This window comes from Aegilops tauschii, chromosome 2, assembly GCF_002575655.3.
Source record: "Aegilops tauschii subsp. strangulata cultivar AL8/78 chromosome 2, Aet v6.0, whole genome shotgun sequence".
NCBI classification, from domain to species: Eukaryota; Viridiplantae; Streptophyta; class Magnoliopsida; order Poales; family Poaceae; genus Aegilops; species Aegilops tauschii.
The window spans coordinates 108,276,745-108,290,390 of record NC_053036.3 but is presented as its reverse complement, the minus strand read 5'-3'; the positions used below and the strand labels follow the sequence as shown (position 1 = coordinate 108,290,390).

Here is a 13,646-nt window from a genome sequence, read left to right as displayed (position 1 = left end):
TTTCGTGGGCTTTGTGCTCTTCCTTGGAAGCGTCGTCATTTGGACCCCTTCTTCAAGCTAATGTCATCTTCCTACATCGCCCGACCCAGCTGTTGGAGTGTGCCAAGGGAGCGGTGGCTTTGATTGATCAGTGATGTCCTGGCGCTTCGGGAAGCCTGTGCTCATTGCTAGGATAAAGCAAGCTCCTTTGATTTAGTGCTTCATTTAGCTTTGCTTTGTCCATGTTTTTAGTTTCCTGTTTGCCGGTGTGAACTTCTATTGTATAGTTGGTTTCCGAGTAGTGTCGGTGTGTGTTTGTATGGTTCTTTTGTGCTAGTTGATACTTTATCTGTATATAAAGCGGGCGACGGCATTTTTAGTAGATACATGAACATTTTCATGTTTATAAATCGAAATAAATTTATAAAAAAACATATTTGCAATTCTTGTTTGAAAAGTAACAGGCAATGTCGATGAGCAGCCCATTTGATTCGCTTTGATACCCTTTCGGCCCAGAAATTAGTCATCGCCGTTTGTTCGTTGATGCCACTACAAAGCTGCGGCTCGCAGCGCCTTCGCTGCTCAACAACGAACCTCTGCAATGTAATTTTTATTGTGTTTGAGATACTTTGTCCAACAAAATGGACTTGTATAATAGATATGGATCTTTTACTAAAAAAGACAAATATCACATGGCATGTGCAATTTTTCCATTGCTTCCGTCTGAATGAGCGAACCCTTACGAATTTACGGTGCTTATTATTAATGTGTTTCGATCACATCTCTACACAAGTAGTACACCTGTACATTCAATACCTACGCATTCATCAGTGATCACTGATCACCATGGATTATGGTCGAGTAAACCATACCATATACGGGTTTTCCCTGGATTCAGCCGTTCGCCTCCGCCATTTTTCTGTTAATACATAAGTCAAGGCGGACGAAGCATATCAATCATGTGGCAGGCAGCGCCGGCGGCTCACGCGAGCACCGTGGTCTCCGCGACGGCGGCAGACCGGATGTCGACGACGTGGTCGCCGCCCGCCTCCCAGAGCTCCGGCAGGGCCTCCCTGATGTTGTGGATGCTCTCCAGCGCCACGTCCGCCCCGGGCACGAGCGCCGAGCTCCCTACCTGCACAAGCGTTTCAGATTGTGTGTTCGCCATTATTGATCAGTTTCTGACGTGTACTCCAGTGGTGTGGGGATTAACGCAAGGACTGTGAGAGCTTACGATGACGGTATGGAAGCCTGCCGCCTTTCCTGAGGCGATGTTGCGCGGGCTGTCGTCGAAGAACACCTGCAAATCGAAGGCAGTTTCGTCAGTCACTGCTGCTAAACTGAGCGACGGCCATTGCAGCTGTAGCTTTGCAGTTCTGCGGTGCGGAGAAGCGACGAGGGAATCCATGACTGAGCTGCTTACTGTCTTCTTGGGGTCGAGCTTGGCGATCTCCACCACGGCTTCCATGGACTCCAGCGACGGCTTGCACAGGACCCTCTTGTCACCTGAATTCTTCTGGTTCAGGGTCTCGAAGCATATGATTCCCTCAAAGCACCCCTCCAGGCCCATCTTCTCCAGGACGGTCGCCGCGTGAGCCTCGTCGGAGTTGGTGAATATCTGCAGTGGATGGGACAACAAACTGTAACTGCTGAAGCAATTTTTCGGTGCTTGAAACAGATGCAGCAATTAACTGTCGTTGACTTCTTTTGCTGATGCAGCAAGAAACATCAGAACGATTTTGATGCAGGGAATCATGAGCTTACGATTTTCCTCTGTGGCATCGAAAGCAGCAGGTTCCTCAGGACGGGGTCCGGCTTCAGCTTCTCGTAGGGCAGTTTACCGTGCACGCTGGCGTGGAACTCATCGTAGTCGAAATCGTAGCCCATAAGCTGGCACATGAACAGGATTATGAAACTATTTAGAAACGTAATCTGTAGCTTGAAGACTATGTACATGAACTAGCAGAAACTTGTAGGAGAAAAATGGCAATCTGAGCGTTCTGGGGGCATATATACCTTCAGACCGGCCATCGTGGTTCCGTATTCTTTGTACAGATCCAGGCACATCTTGGGGACCAGGCTCTCCTCGATCTGAAGCTTGTTCAGCATGTAGTCTGCGATTTGGTAGATACTACAAGTATATGAGCACACAAATTCTGTAGCATGAAAACAGAGGATTGGTGTAAGTTTATTAGTACCACTTACCTTGGATGTTCTTGCGGCAGGCTAGGTTGATCCCTAAGCTCAGTGGGTAGAGGGTGTCATCCATGTCTGAACATTTCAAGAAACAATCAACAAGGGGTTCAGAAACAAAGTTCTGGCAGAGAACTCCATGATCGAAAGATAGCAGTGCAATGAAAGAACCGTCAGTTATAGACGTACCAAACAGCAGGCAATCGAATTTGGCTCCGTTGGCGTAGGATTCCATCTTCACGGAGTGGACACCGTCTGCAACCGTGACGAAAGAAAGTCGTCAGCGAAACAACGTTTAATTTGGGGAGCTGCTGAGGAGTACTAATACACTCTTCTCTTGCTATATGCTCGTATTTTCTTGTGAGCATGTCAGTTTGTTCAGAATTGTCCTAGCAACCGGTCGTGTTTCTTTCTTTCTTACTTACTACCTGCATCAGTACAACCAGCCGCAGAAGGCATGATCATAATAGAGAAGAGAGTTTGCCCCGACAGAGGTTCTGAACTCGCGAGCTGATGCAGATAAAACAACGGAGGCAAACTAGATGATCGAACTAGCGTCAGCATGCCAGTGAGCAAACAAACTAGCAAGAAAGAGATGGAAGGTCGAGGCAGAAACAACAACTGAGCCAGTAAGCTGTAATCAACCCAGCAATGGCATGCACATGTACCTAGACGATGAACGGAGGAGTGGAAGACAGGGCACCAGCTGCACGCACGCTACGCAGGTGAGGTGAGTAGTGGATGCCATTTCGCCTAGCTCGGCCCCTCTATTTATACAACAAGGATCATCAGAGTCGCAACACATGACATGACGAGGATGGGATTTATCTGGTCTCTGGAAGGTGACACCGGTCCGGTGGTTGGGTGCTATCCGATGATGGAAGCACCACGGAGCCGAGCCTCAAATTATTGGCCACCACCGGCCGGCTCCGCTCCTGCCTTCTCCCGCTTCTTTTCTTTCTCTGCTCGGCAAAGTGCTCTCCTACGCGAGGGGACGACGACGTGCTGGACAGCGACCGCTCTGATTATCGATCGTTCATAATCATACTGGTGGAGTTGGCGTCGGATAGGATCGGATCGGCCAACAATTTCCTTCAAAAGCACATATACTTTGGTTTAGTTCAGCTTGGGCGCCGCCGACCAAGCCAGCGGACGATCGGGTAGCCATCGGTGATGTGGCATTGCCGTTAAACTATGAGTGTAGGGTTCGGTGTGGAGGAATCCACTCGTGGCCGGCGTGCGTCATGGCCTATAGTATGACTCATTGGTATGGTGATTTGTTGACTCTCGACCGTGGGATCGCGAGCGTGAAAAAGCCAGGAGACGTGTGTCCCATTTCTTATTTTTTTTCGAAAAAACTTTCAGTCTATTCATCTTCCATCATGGTAGTACAACAAACTCTAGAAATAATAAAAATTACATCCAGATCCATAGACCACCTAGCGATGATTACAAACACTGAAGCGAGCCGAAGGCGCGCCGCTGTCATCGCCCCTCCCTCACCGGAGCCGGGCAAACATTGTTGTAGTAGATAGCCGGAAAATCGTCGTGCTAAGGTCCCATAGAACCAACGCACCAGAACAGCAACCGCCGCGGATGAAAAGTGTAGATCAAAAGGATCCAACCTGAAGACACACGAACGAAGACGAACGACGAACAGATCCGAGCAAATCCACCAAAGACAGATCCGCCGGAGACACACCTCCACACGCCCACCGATGATGCTACACGCATCACCGGAACGGAGACTAGACGGAGAGACCTTTATTCCATCTCCAGGGAGCCGCCGCCGTCTCGCCTTCCTGAGCAGAACCCAAACCCTAACAAAGCTCGAAAAAAGATATGAAAACGGAGCCCTTCCACCGGCAAGGGCCGAGATCCACTCCGCCTCCATGGCCCTAAGGCCACCGGAGGCGGAACGGACCGGCGCCGGCGCCGATGGGAGGCAAAGAACCCTAGTTTTGAAGAGGCGGCGGCTTACCATTTCTTATTAGCGCGCCCGGGGTGGTGATGATCAGACTAAGATCGCATCGCTTTCGTCCCGGCATTTGTTTACGCGTCGATTTGCATCGAGCTCTCTGTTTTGATCTGGTTATCCTTTTGCGTGTGATGGGGATGGAGATGGAGGGCAAATTTGACAAATTTGACCTGTGGACGAAATCAAATCACAGAATGAACTGCCCGTGAAACTATTTCACGTGGCTGACCTCTTTGTGTGACGCCCGACACGAAGGCGCCACACTACACTGTGCAACGCCTCACAGATAGGCGCTACATGCCTGGCCAGCGTCGCACCCATGTGATCCGAAAATTACTAAGTCAGTGTGCAGCGCCTGAGAGCTAGGCGCCACACTATACAATGTAGCGCCTAGCTTCTAGGCGTTGCACTAGTGGTTGCTTCATTTTGTAGTGCAACCACTAGTGCAGCGCCTGAGAGCTAGGCGCCACACTATACAGTGCAGCGCCTAGCTCTTAGGCTCTGCACAATGACTTAGCAATTTTTAGGCAGTCTGGGGTGCAACGCTGGCCAGGCGTGTAGCGCCTATCTGTGAGGTGTTGCACAGTGTAGTGTGGTGCCTTCGTGTCGGGCGTCACACAAAAAGGTCAGCCGCGTGAAATAGTTTCACGGGCAGTTCATTCTATGATTTGATTTCATCCACAGGTCAAATTTGTCAAATTTGCCGAGATGGAGAGAGCATGAGCCGCAGAGTTTATGTGAGAGTGACAGAATGACAAGTTTGCATGCATAAAGCTTCTTTAGAACAACTTTAGCAGACCCAACAAAACGCCCGGCCCGCAAAAATTCCGGCGAGTATGCGGGCTCGGGCCAATTTTCCGGCCAGAACAGAGCCCGCATACTCGCCCGGCCCACAAATTTTTTTGCCGCAGCCCGCAAACCGCACGCCCCGAGCACTATAAGTGCGGTTCCGCGACCCTTTTGCGGGTTCAAACCCTATCCCCGCCGCCGCGAGCCACCCGATTCCCCTTTCTCCTCTCCCAATTTCTCGCCGCCGGCGACCCTCCGCCCCGCCTCCAGCCGCCATGTGGGGGCGAATGTGGAGCTCCCGACGCGGCTCCGGCAGCAGATCCGGCCGTGAGAGGGACCCGGAGCGCGAGCGGCGCGTCCGGTCTGACGGCGCGAGGAAGCGCGACGCCCGGAAGTGGACCAACCACGGGCTTTCTCCTCCGCGCCGTCCTTCTCCTCCGCGCGGTCTTCCTACGCCGGATCCTCCTCCTCCGCCGCCGCGGGCTTCCTCCCCGTGAAGAGGGAGTGGTCGGACGAGGAGGAGGAGCCGGAGCCGCCGGCGCCGTTCGCCTTCGTCCCGGTGAAGGAGGAGCCCGAGGGGCCCGCTCCGCTCGGCCGCCGCGGAGTCGTCGGGCCCGAGGACTACGTCGCGGACTTCGCCGCCGTCGCCGCCGCCATCGCCGAGCGGAGCGTGCGCGAGGAGGAGGAGTGTCGGCGCCACGCCGAGGAGCTCGAAACCCTCGAGTGGCGGCAGGCGGTCGCCGCCAACGAGAAGGCTGACGAGTGGCGCCGCATCCGCGCGGAGCAGGCGGAGAAGTACGTCGATCTGTGCAGCTCCGGCGAGGAGGATTGAGCGTCCGGCTCCTCCACGGCGTCGTCTAGTTGCCGCGACCTCGCCGCCGTCAGATCCGATCCCCCTAGTACTAGTTTAACATAGTATGTAGTATAGCTATGCTTGTAGTTTGTTGATCATGTGATGAACTATGTTTGTGCAATTTCTCCCGTGAAAGTATTTTTTTCAAATTATGTAGGTTTAGATACGGGTTCTACTTTCAAATTATGTAGGTTTAGATACGGGTTCTGCTCGGCCGCGCATGTTTTTGACCCGCAAACGCGATTTTCATGAAACCGCAAACGCGTTTTGCGGGTCGTATTTTTGCGGGGTCTGCTAGAGTTTGCTCTTAGAATGGAGACATGAGTAGAGGATCATCTCCTGTTGGGTGCCGCGTCGGCCTTCATTTTCAGTGTCATGGCCAGTGCGTGCGTGGTGGTGCTAGTGGAGATGAGCTACCTGGCCACCAAGTGAGTGTGACGAGGGACGATCCAGTTTAATTAGGCCTGTATATGATCCTCGGGCCATATTAACAACTGCAGTCGCAGATGCGTGCAAAAGGAGAATCTGCCTTTTGGTAATAACAATTTTGAGAGAACCTGCCTTTTCGTTGGACATGGGGGTGAAATATTTGTGTCCACATATGTATGCCAGGAATTATAATACTCCCTCCGATCAGTGTTAGATATATCCGTTTGAGCGACAAATAATACAGATCGGAGGGAGTAGTGCTAACAATGTTGGTCCCTCATTGTTGGCAGTGTCTAGGTTGGTCTCTCAAATGTTGTCAGGGTATACGTTTGATTCTTCACAGTGTGTTTGTTTCGTGGGAATTAGAGATGGGGAATGGAAGTTGAGGGGTAAGGAGAATAAAAGTCCACTGATTGGCAATATTTGGGAAGGGGAATGGCAGTTTATAATAGGAAGTTGTATTGAGATTAGACATGGGATGAGTCGTTTTATTCCCAGTCCTCTGTTTGGCGCAGGGTAGGAATTATGGACAGATTGTATTCCCTTGTTTGGTTCGTGGGAATTGACGAAGGACTAGACAAAGGAAGTTAAAATAAGCTATGATGAGTGGTTAAGATTGACTCACTAAAACAATTCCCTCCCAACTCCCACCCCTTCCCCTATTAATAAAACGGTGGGAGTCAAAATCTCAAGTCTCATGATTATTCCCTTATGAATTCTCAATCTCTCTGACCAAACAATAGATTTAAAGTCTCGTACCCCTTCAATTCCCATTCCCTAGCTCTAATTACCCCCAACCAAACACGCTGTGAGAGTTTAAGTGGGAAGAGGAATAGGAGTTGAGGTTGCAAATTCCCACCAATTTATTCCCATGACAGGTTGTTTGGCAAACTAACGGAAGAGGAATGGGAGTTTAACTCTAATTCCCTTTCCCATCTCAATTACCAGTCCTCCCCCAGGTAATCAATTACCAGCCCTCCCCAGGTAATAGATACGTGGGACTTCTACATGTGAATTCCCCTTTCACTTCTCTGCTTCCCATTTCACCTAAACAAACAAATAAATTAAACTCTCTATGCCTCAAACTACCATTCCCTCTTTCCAATTCCACCGAACTAAACACGCTGTGAGGACCCTGTCAATTCTAGGACAGACTTTCATCCCAAACTAATTCCCATCATATATCAAACAAGGGAGTGGGAATAAAATTCTATTTCCCACACCTACTCCCTCAATAAACTCCCTCGCGCGAACTCCCAATTCCCTTCCCAAAGGTTACCAAACAGGCTGAGTCTTGGTCTACACACTTGTAAGGGCCTCCTTAATTCATATGATTTGCAAAACGCGTGGAAAGTAAGAATATAGGAATGTTGTGACATGACAATTTTAGTATCGCCGGATTAGTACCGAGTGTTTGATTGTGCCCAGCAAAAATAGAGGTTTTTTTTACGCGTAAACAAAGGAGTTCCACATCTATACCAATATAAAAAGACCCAATGGGGCAGATCCAAATCATTTCGACCGTCAAATCATGTTATCTAACGGTTCAAATCGCTCCAATGTTGAGCACCAAACACGTTTAACGCTCTAATTACCCACCACTGCCATCTATACCAATATAAAAAGACCCAAAGGGGCAGATCCAAATCATTTCGACCGTCAAATCATGTTATCTAGCGGTTCAAATCGCTCCAATGTTGAGCACCAAACACGTTTAACGCTCTAATTACCCATCACTGCCATTGGTTATAAACACTTTTTGATTCAACGCTATCCCATGAAATCAGGCATGTAATTAATATCCTACCATTTCCGCAAAAAAAGTAACGATAATACCAACTTGCAACAAATATATCTTACCTAATATAACATGCAACTAATATCCTACCTAATATAAACGTGCATTGCACGTACATTGTTACTAGTTAGGTTAAAGTGGATGAAACTTTTCCTATGAAAACTATTACCTCTGTCCCAAATTTGTTGTCTTAAATTTGTTAAGATACAGATGTATCTGGTAATTAATTCAGGACGGAGGGAATAGTACAAATGAATCGTACGTATCAAAAAACCCAAATTAGAAGAAAAAAAATGAAGGACTGGAATCCCTCAAAATTCCTTTACGAATCCTTTGACTCAAAAGTCAACAAAACCGTATACATTTGGTCCCTGAACCCAAGTTAGTGTGCGAAGTTTTGTTTGGCCTACGCAGTATCTCACTGCAGTGAAATCTTGTCTTGTCCTTCAGCTCTCTCTCTATATACCTTGGTCTCCTAACCCGTAAAACCATATACATTCACATTTAACCTTGGAAGTAAGTTGTTTTACTGCTACGTGTTCAGACGCCCAAGAGTAAAATAGTAGCCAGACAACGATGATACGAGGATGAACCAGGAGGTCAAGGAGGGGGGTGTTAGAACCGACGACAACAATTAAACTGTTCGTCCACAGAAGGAATCGAAGGGATATCAATCATGATGGAGATCACATGTCAAGTTTCGCACCTGCCGTCACAGGACAAACTTTACAAGATGCCGGCAGTTACCATACGACTTGCAGCCACACGAGAGATTCTAATAATGCCTGACAGTTGCCATACATACATAACTAACCCCTGACATAGTGCGGATTTCTGAACTGTGGAAGTTCAAGAGAAGTTGACATGAAGCAACCAGGAGCCTGCAAAGTTAAAAAATTAGAACATTAGCCATTTGTAAGCTTGTCGGGGATTCGGTTGAGGGTAGATCTGAATCACTAAAAGACCTGAAAAAAGGCGCTGTCAACAAATAAGAAACAGGACATGTAAATGGTTTAACCTCGGATATAAGACAATGAATACATGAAGGTCAACAACAAAATGTGTGCATTCACTTGCAAAGAGGCCCAGAGGTTAATAAAGTCTTTGGTTTGAACAACAACAAAACACTATAAAATTTCTAGTTTAGCTGATATGGGAACTGGTTTTTCCAACATCAGCCAAGAGTGTACCTTTCATGTTGATACAGAAAAAAATTAAACATCTACTAGTGATACAGAGGGAGTATATGTCTGCAAAAGTGAACTAAACATACAAGGAACATGAGTACCAAAGTACAAATTTATCCAGAAGAAAATGAATGCAAAGTTCAAGTACTGGTCTCAGGAAGGGCAGGACCAGCAGAATGCTGCATGGAACATCTGATACAATAAAATGCGTTGCTACAAACAAATCTATCCGGACCATGATTCAGTATATTCCTATAAAATGTCAACAGACTTTTGGCCGCAAAGAAGCATTCTTGTAAAGAGGCTAACTTTCCCTGAATGAAATGTGGTCCTCCAATTTCACAAAGTGAGCAGAAAGTAACAAAATAAGCTTGAAATTGGGCTGATAAAAAATACAAAGCGAAAGGGGAAATCGGAAAAGGTGCACTTATTTCCCATCTCTGTGAATCTACGATACTGCTCAGTTATTACCAAACTGAACTGCTTTCCTTTATTGATGAAATGAAGGAAAAACAGTTCAGTTTGGTAATAACTCATAAGCAGTTTATAAGTTTATCTTTTAAGAGAACTTGGCCAATGCGTTACACAAAATAAAAACAATGGGACTAGATTTTGTTAAACATCGACTTTAACCAACGCAGGCCATTGATAGAACCCTGTACCTGCCGGCTGCTTCATTAATGGTCATTTTCATAGTACGAACTTGCCCTGAATATGTAGACCTGCACAAAAATTACATAACAGAGGTTGCATAGTTAGCAGCATAGATAGACTTTTACCACAGTAATGCCTTACAAAATAGGATCCTCCAGGTTATGGATGGTGTACAACGGAAGGCAGGCTCAAGAGGCAAAACCTGATATTTAGAACTTAGAACTCTTTCCTATATCTGCTTGGGATGGAGGATTTTAGACATGGATGTTGAAGAAATCGTATGTTTCTTGCAAATTTCATGTACAATCAGCCTTTGAAACAGGTTCGTTCTCATACTTTGTGTTGTGAATAACAAGACATAGTTTCCTAAAGGGCGTACCCAGTGCTGAAAGCTGGCTGGTAAGAACCCAGGGTCTCGACTCTACCACTGCACCCAGACATAGTTTCCCCATACTTTGTGTTGTGAATAACAAGACATAGTTTCCTAGTTCCAATTATTTGTGCAAGTAGACATGGGTGGACCAGTTTTCCCCATGTGATATTTTAGAGACTCCATATAATTACTAGAACGGTTTGCCCGTGTCATTGAGCCGAGGATCATCACGATAATCCATCAGTGACATGTTTCACCATCTAAACTGCAATTATATGCAACCATAACATGAAAAGTACTACCAGTAGTACTCCCCAACACCAAGGCCAAACTCTGGATGCTTGGCAGCACCAACACCTTGTGAGAGCTGCCGCTACAGGGCCGTCCTCGTCATGTTTGATCTAATGACCATGTAGAATAGCTGTACAGGTTTTTGCTCTACAGGGCCGTCCTCGTCATGTTTTGTAGGCTAGCTTCTTCTTTTGTTAGTTTTACTCAGGCAGATCAAGGAGGAAGCGAAGCTTTGGGTGTGTGCTAGTGCTGCAGGGCTTAGGGTGTGTTTACCTGGGGCATGAGAAGTCCACTTAGCCTCGCATGCTGTGTTGCTTTGTGTGATGTTGTATCTGGCCCCATCTTTTTCGGCACTTTCTTCATATGAAAAAGAATTGCACTTTTTCGGCACTTTCTTCATATGAAAAATGAATGATGCACATCTAGATGTGTACTAAAAAAAAGATAACATAACCCCCCAACCAGATTTCAGAACTTCTTAAGAATCATGACGCGGCATCTCAAACAACCGCGGAAATTCAATACCATAGACAACCAACTAAGAATCTCACCTTGAACAATGCCCTCTTGATCAGCTGGAACACCAAGCAATCACCTTCAACCAGCTCATTGTCGACGGCAAACTCACTCCACCCGGCGACAAGACTGCTACTGTGTGGACGGTAGCACACCTTAAACTCCTCCTCCTCCTCATCCACCAAAACCATTCTCATGCCATGGTCGGGGAGATGCTCCATGCTGAACTGTGCCGGGATATGCTGCCAGATACACCACCATATCAATATCTAACAATCAATCCTCTCTCAGTACAGTAGATTAGTGGTAGTTTCAGCTTTACCAGCGAGGTAAGAGACTGGGGCATGGGTTTGACAAAGGTGGGGTAGTCGGAGCCTAGCTCATCCTGTAGCTCTTCGGCCTTGGCGATGGCGTACGCATGATCAGGCTTTACTTCCTTCTGCTGCCATGGTTTCCTGGTGCCCAGCTTTACCTGAGAATTATTCTTGTATTCGTTAGGAAAATAAAATGGGATCCTTGGGAGAACCACCTCTTGAGTGGTGGAGTGCCTTAAGGTGGAAATTTAGTGAGATTTGCGGGTTTATTCCAGGTCTTCATCAGTTACAACATACCCCATCCGTTTCTTTTTACTTCACATATTAGTTCTGTGTTAAGTCAAATTTTATAAAGTATGACCAAATTTAATATATAAAAAACATCGACATCTACTATATAGTAGTAATCCCTCCATCCCAAAATAAGTGTCTCAACTTTGTACTAAAGCTAGTACAAAGTTGTACTAACCTTGAGACACTTATTTTGGGACGGAGGAAGTATTAAATAAAATACACTATGAAAATGTATTTCCTGGTGGATCTAATGATATTGATCTGGTATTGTGACTGTTGATTTCTTTTATATACTTATTAGTCAAACTTCATGAGTTTGACTTGACTTAGGGTTAAAAAGAAACGGCGGGAGTATGATTAGATCTTATTTTGAACTAATCGGCTACGGGACACTCGGTTGCGGAGCACGTACATTGTCGCGATAGTCGGGCTGCTCGGGGAGGGTGGCGATACGGCCGGAACGCCGGGGCGGGGCGTCATCGGCGGCGTCCCGTGGCTTCGGGGCCTTCCTCTTCTGCGACACCAGCCAAACGAGACTGCTCAGAAATGGAAGACAGACAGGAACAGAGGAACGGCGGAGGGGTGGTGCGGATCTGACGGACCAGCCTGGGCTTGACGGCGGCCTCGCGGACGGCGGCGGAGAGGTGGTGCAGGCGCAGCTCCTCCAGCTTCCGCTTGTTCTCCTCCACCTGCCTCCTGCGCTGCTCCTCGTACGAGTTGGCTTCAGCCATTTTCCCCCCTTTCTTGGTTTTGGGTTTGATTTTTCAGCAGAGGCGATGAACAAACCGCCGAGGGAGGAGGAGGGCAATCCAGAGGAGAGTGGGGAACGAGGGTTTTTTGGTTTCGGCGGGGAAGCAGAGGAGGAGGAGGAGGTTAATAAAGACGTGAAAACCCGGGATGGAGTGATTTCATTCTCTTTTTTTTGGAATCGGCATACGGCGCACGGCCGTTCCCCCCGCACATATTTCGTTTTTCACCTAATTCCACTTTTTTAACCCTAGTTTCACACGGTATTTATCCCATACGGCGACACCCCACTAAAATTTGGAAAACGTTTAGATTCAACCCACTGATTCCTCTGGGAAATTAGTCGGGTCGCTCGCACGCCACGTCGCCTCGTGGTCCCGCGACGCCTCCCCTATCCTCTTCTTCCAAATCGAGCTCATCCTGTTTATCTCTTCTCTGTATGAGATGCGGCGCGGCCGCCGGCGACTACTGTGCAACCAGAACCGTGCCCGGCCTTCCTCTTCTTCATGGGATCGACCACCGCCGGCACTGCGGAGACATTGCATCGCAATGCAGCATCCATGGCTGAGATTGGGGGAAAATTGGCGACTATACTGCAACGGAGCATCCATGGTGTTGCTCGGCGGCGACGGTGCTGCAACGCAATTTCCATGGTGCTGCTCACCGGCAACGATGCTGCAACGCAACATCCATGTCGATGCTCGCCGGCAACGGTGTTGCAACACCGGTGCTTCAATGGAGCGTTGCCGGGAAATCGGTGTTGCGACGAAGCATCATCTGAGCTGTCGGTACTTCAATGGAGCGTTGCCGGGAAATCGGTGTTGCGACGAAGCATCATCTGAGCTGTCGGTACTTCAATGGAGCGTTGCCGGGAAATCGGTGTTGCGACGAAGCATCATCTGAGTTGTCGGTGCTTCAGTGGAGCATCACCGTGGGCCACCGGTGTTGCAACGAAATCATCAAGCCGCCGGTGTTTCAATGGAGCATCGTCGGAGCGCGGAGGTGCTTCAATGGAGCATCGCTGGACCGCGGAGGTGCTTCAATGGGGCATCGTTGTGACCGAGAATCGATACTCCGGCGGCGGGCGCTGATATCAGGGCTGTTGCTTCGACGAGTGAGGAGGAAGACATGCACTGCCAGCCAGAGGAGAAAGACATAGCACGTTGGGCTGCCGCGAGATCAAACGGCCACGCGCACTACATCGGACGGCTAGTCACGCGGTTGATCTTTTTGTAAGATCAACCGACTGAT

At 48.0% G+C, this 13,646-nt stretch overlaps 2 protein-coding genes across 2 annotated transcripts; both read right to left on the bottom strand.

Moving 5' to 3' along the window:
- Positions 1-718: 718 nt before the first annotated feature.
- On the bottom strand, positions 719-3,097 carry LOC109743794 (uncharacterized protein C24B11.05). The gene is made up of 8 exons (XM_020302888.4): positions 2,841-3,097; positions 2,362-2,427; positions 2,185-2,250; positions 1,996-2,093; positions 1,744-1,869; positions 1,403-1,597; positions 1,214-1,279; positions 719-1,114 (listed from the first exon to the last, which is right to left on the bottom strand). The coding sequence occupies exons 2-8, from the start codon at positions 2,405-2,407 to the stop codon at positions 962-964; spliced, it is 750 nt and encodes a 249-aa protein (XP_020158477.1). The 5' UTR covers positions 2,408-2,427; positions 2,841-3,097; the 3' UTR covers positions 719-961.
- A 5,556-nt stretch (positions 3,098-8,653) lies between these two features.
- LOC109743795 (B3 domain-containing protein Os06g0194400) lies at positions 8,654-12,517 on the bottom strand. Its single transcript, XM_020302889.3, has 6 exons — positions 12,251-12,517; positions 12,061-12,162; positions 11,363-11,512; positions 11,076-11,282; positions 9,869-9,928; positions 8,654-8,900 (listed from the first exon to the last, which is right to left on the bottom strand). The coding sequence occupies exons 1-5, from the start codon at positions 12,377-12,379 to the stop codon at positions 9,884-9,886; spliced, it is 633 nt and encodes a 210-aa protein (XP_020158478.1). The 5' UTR covers positions 12,380-12,517; the 3' UTR covers positions 8,654-8,900; positions 9,869-9,883.
- Between the last annotated feature and the right edge of the window lie 1,129 nt (positions 12,518-13,646).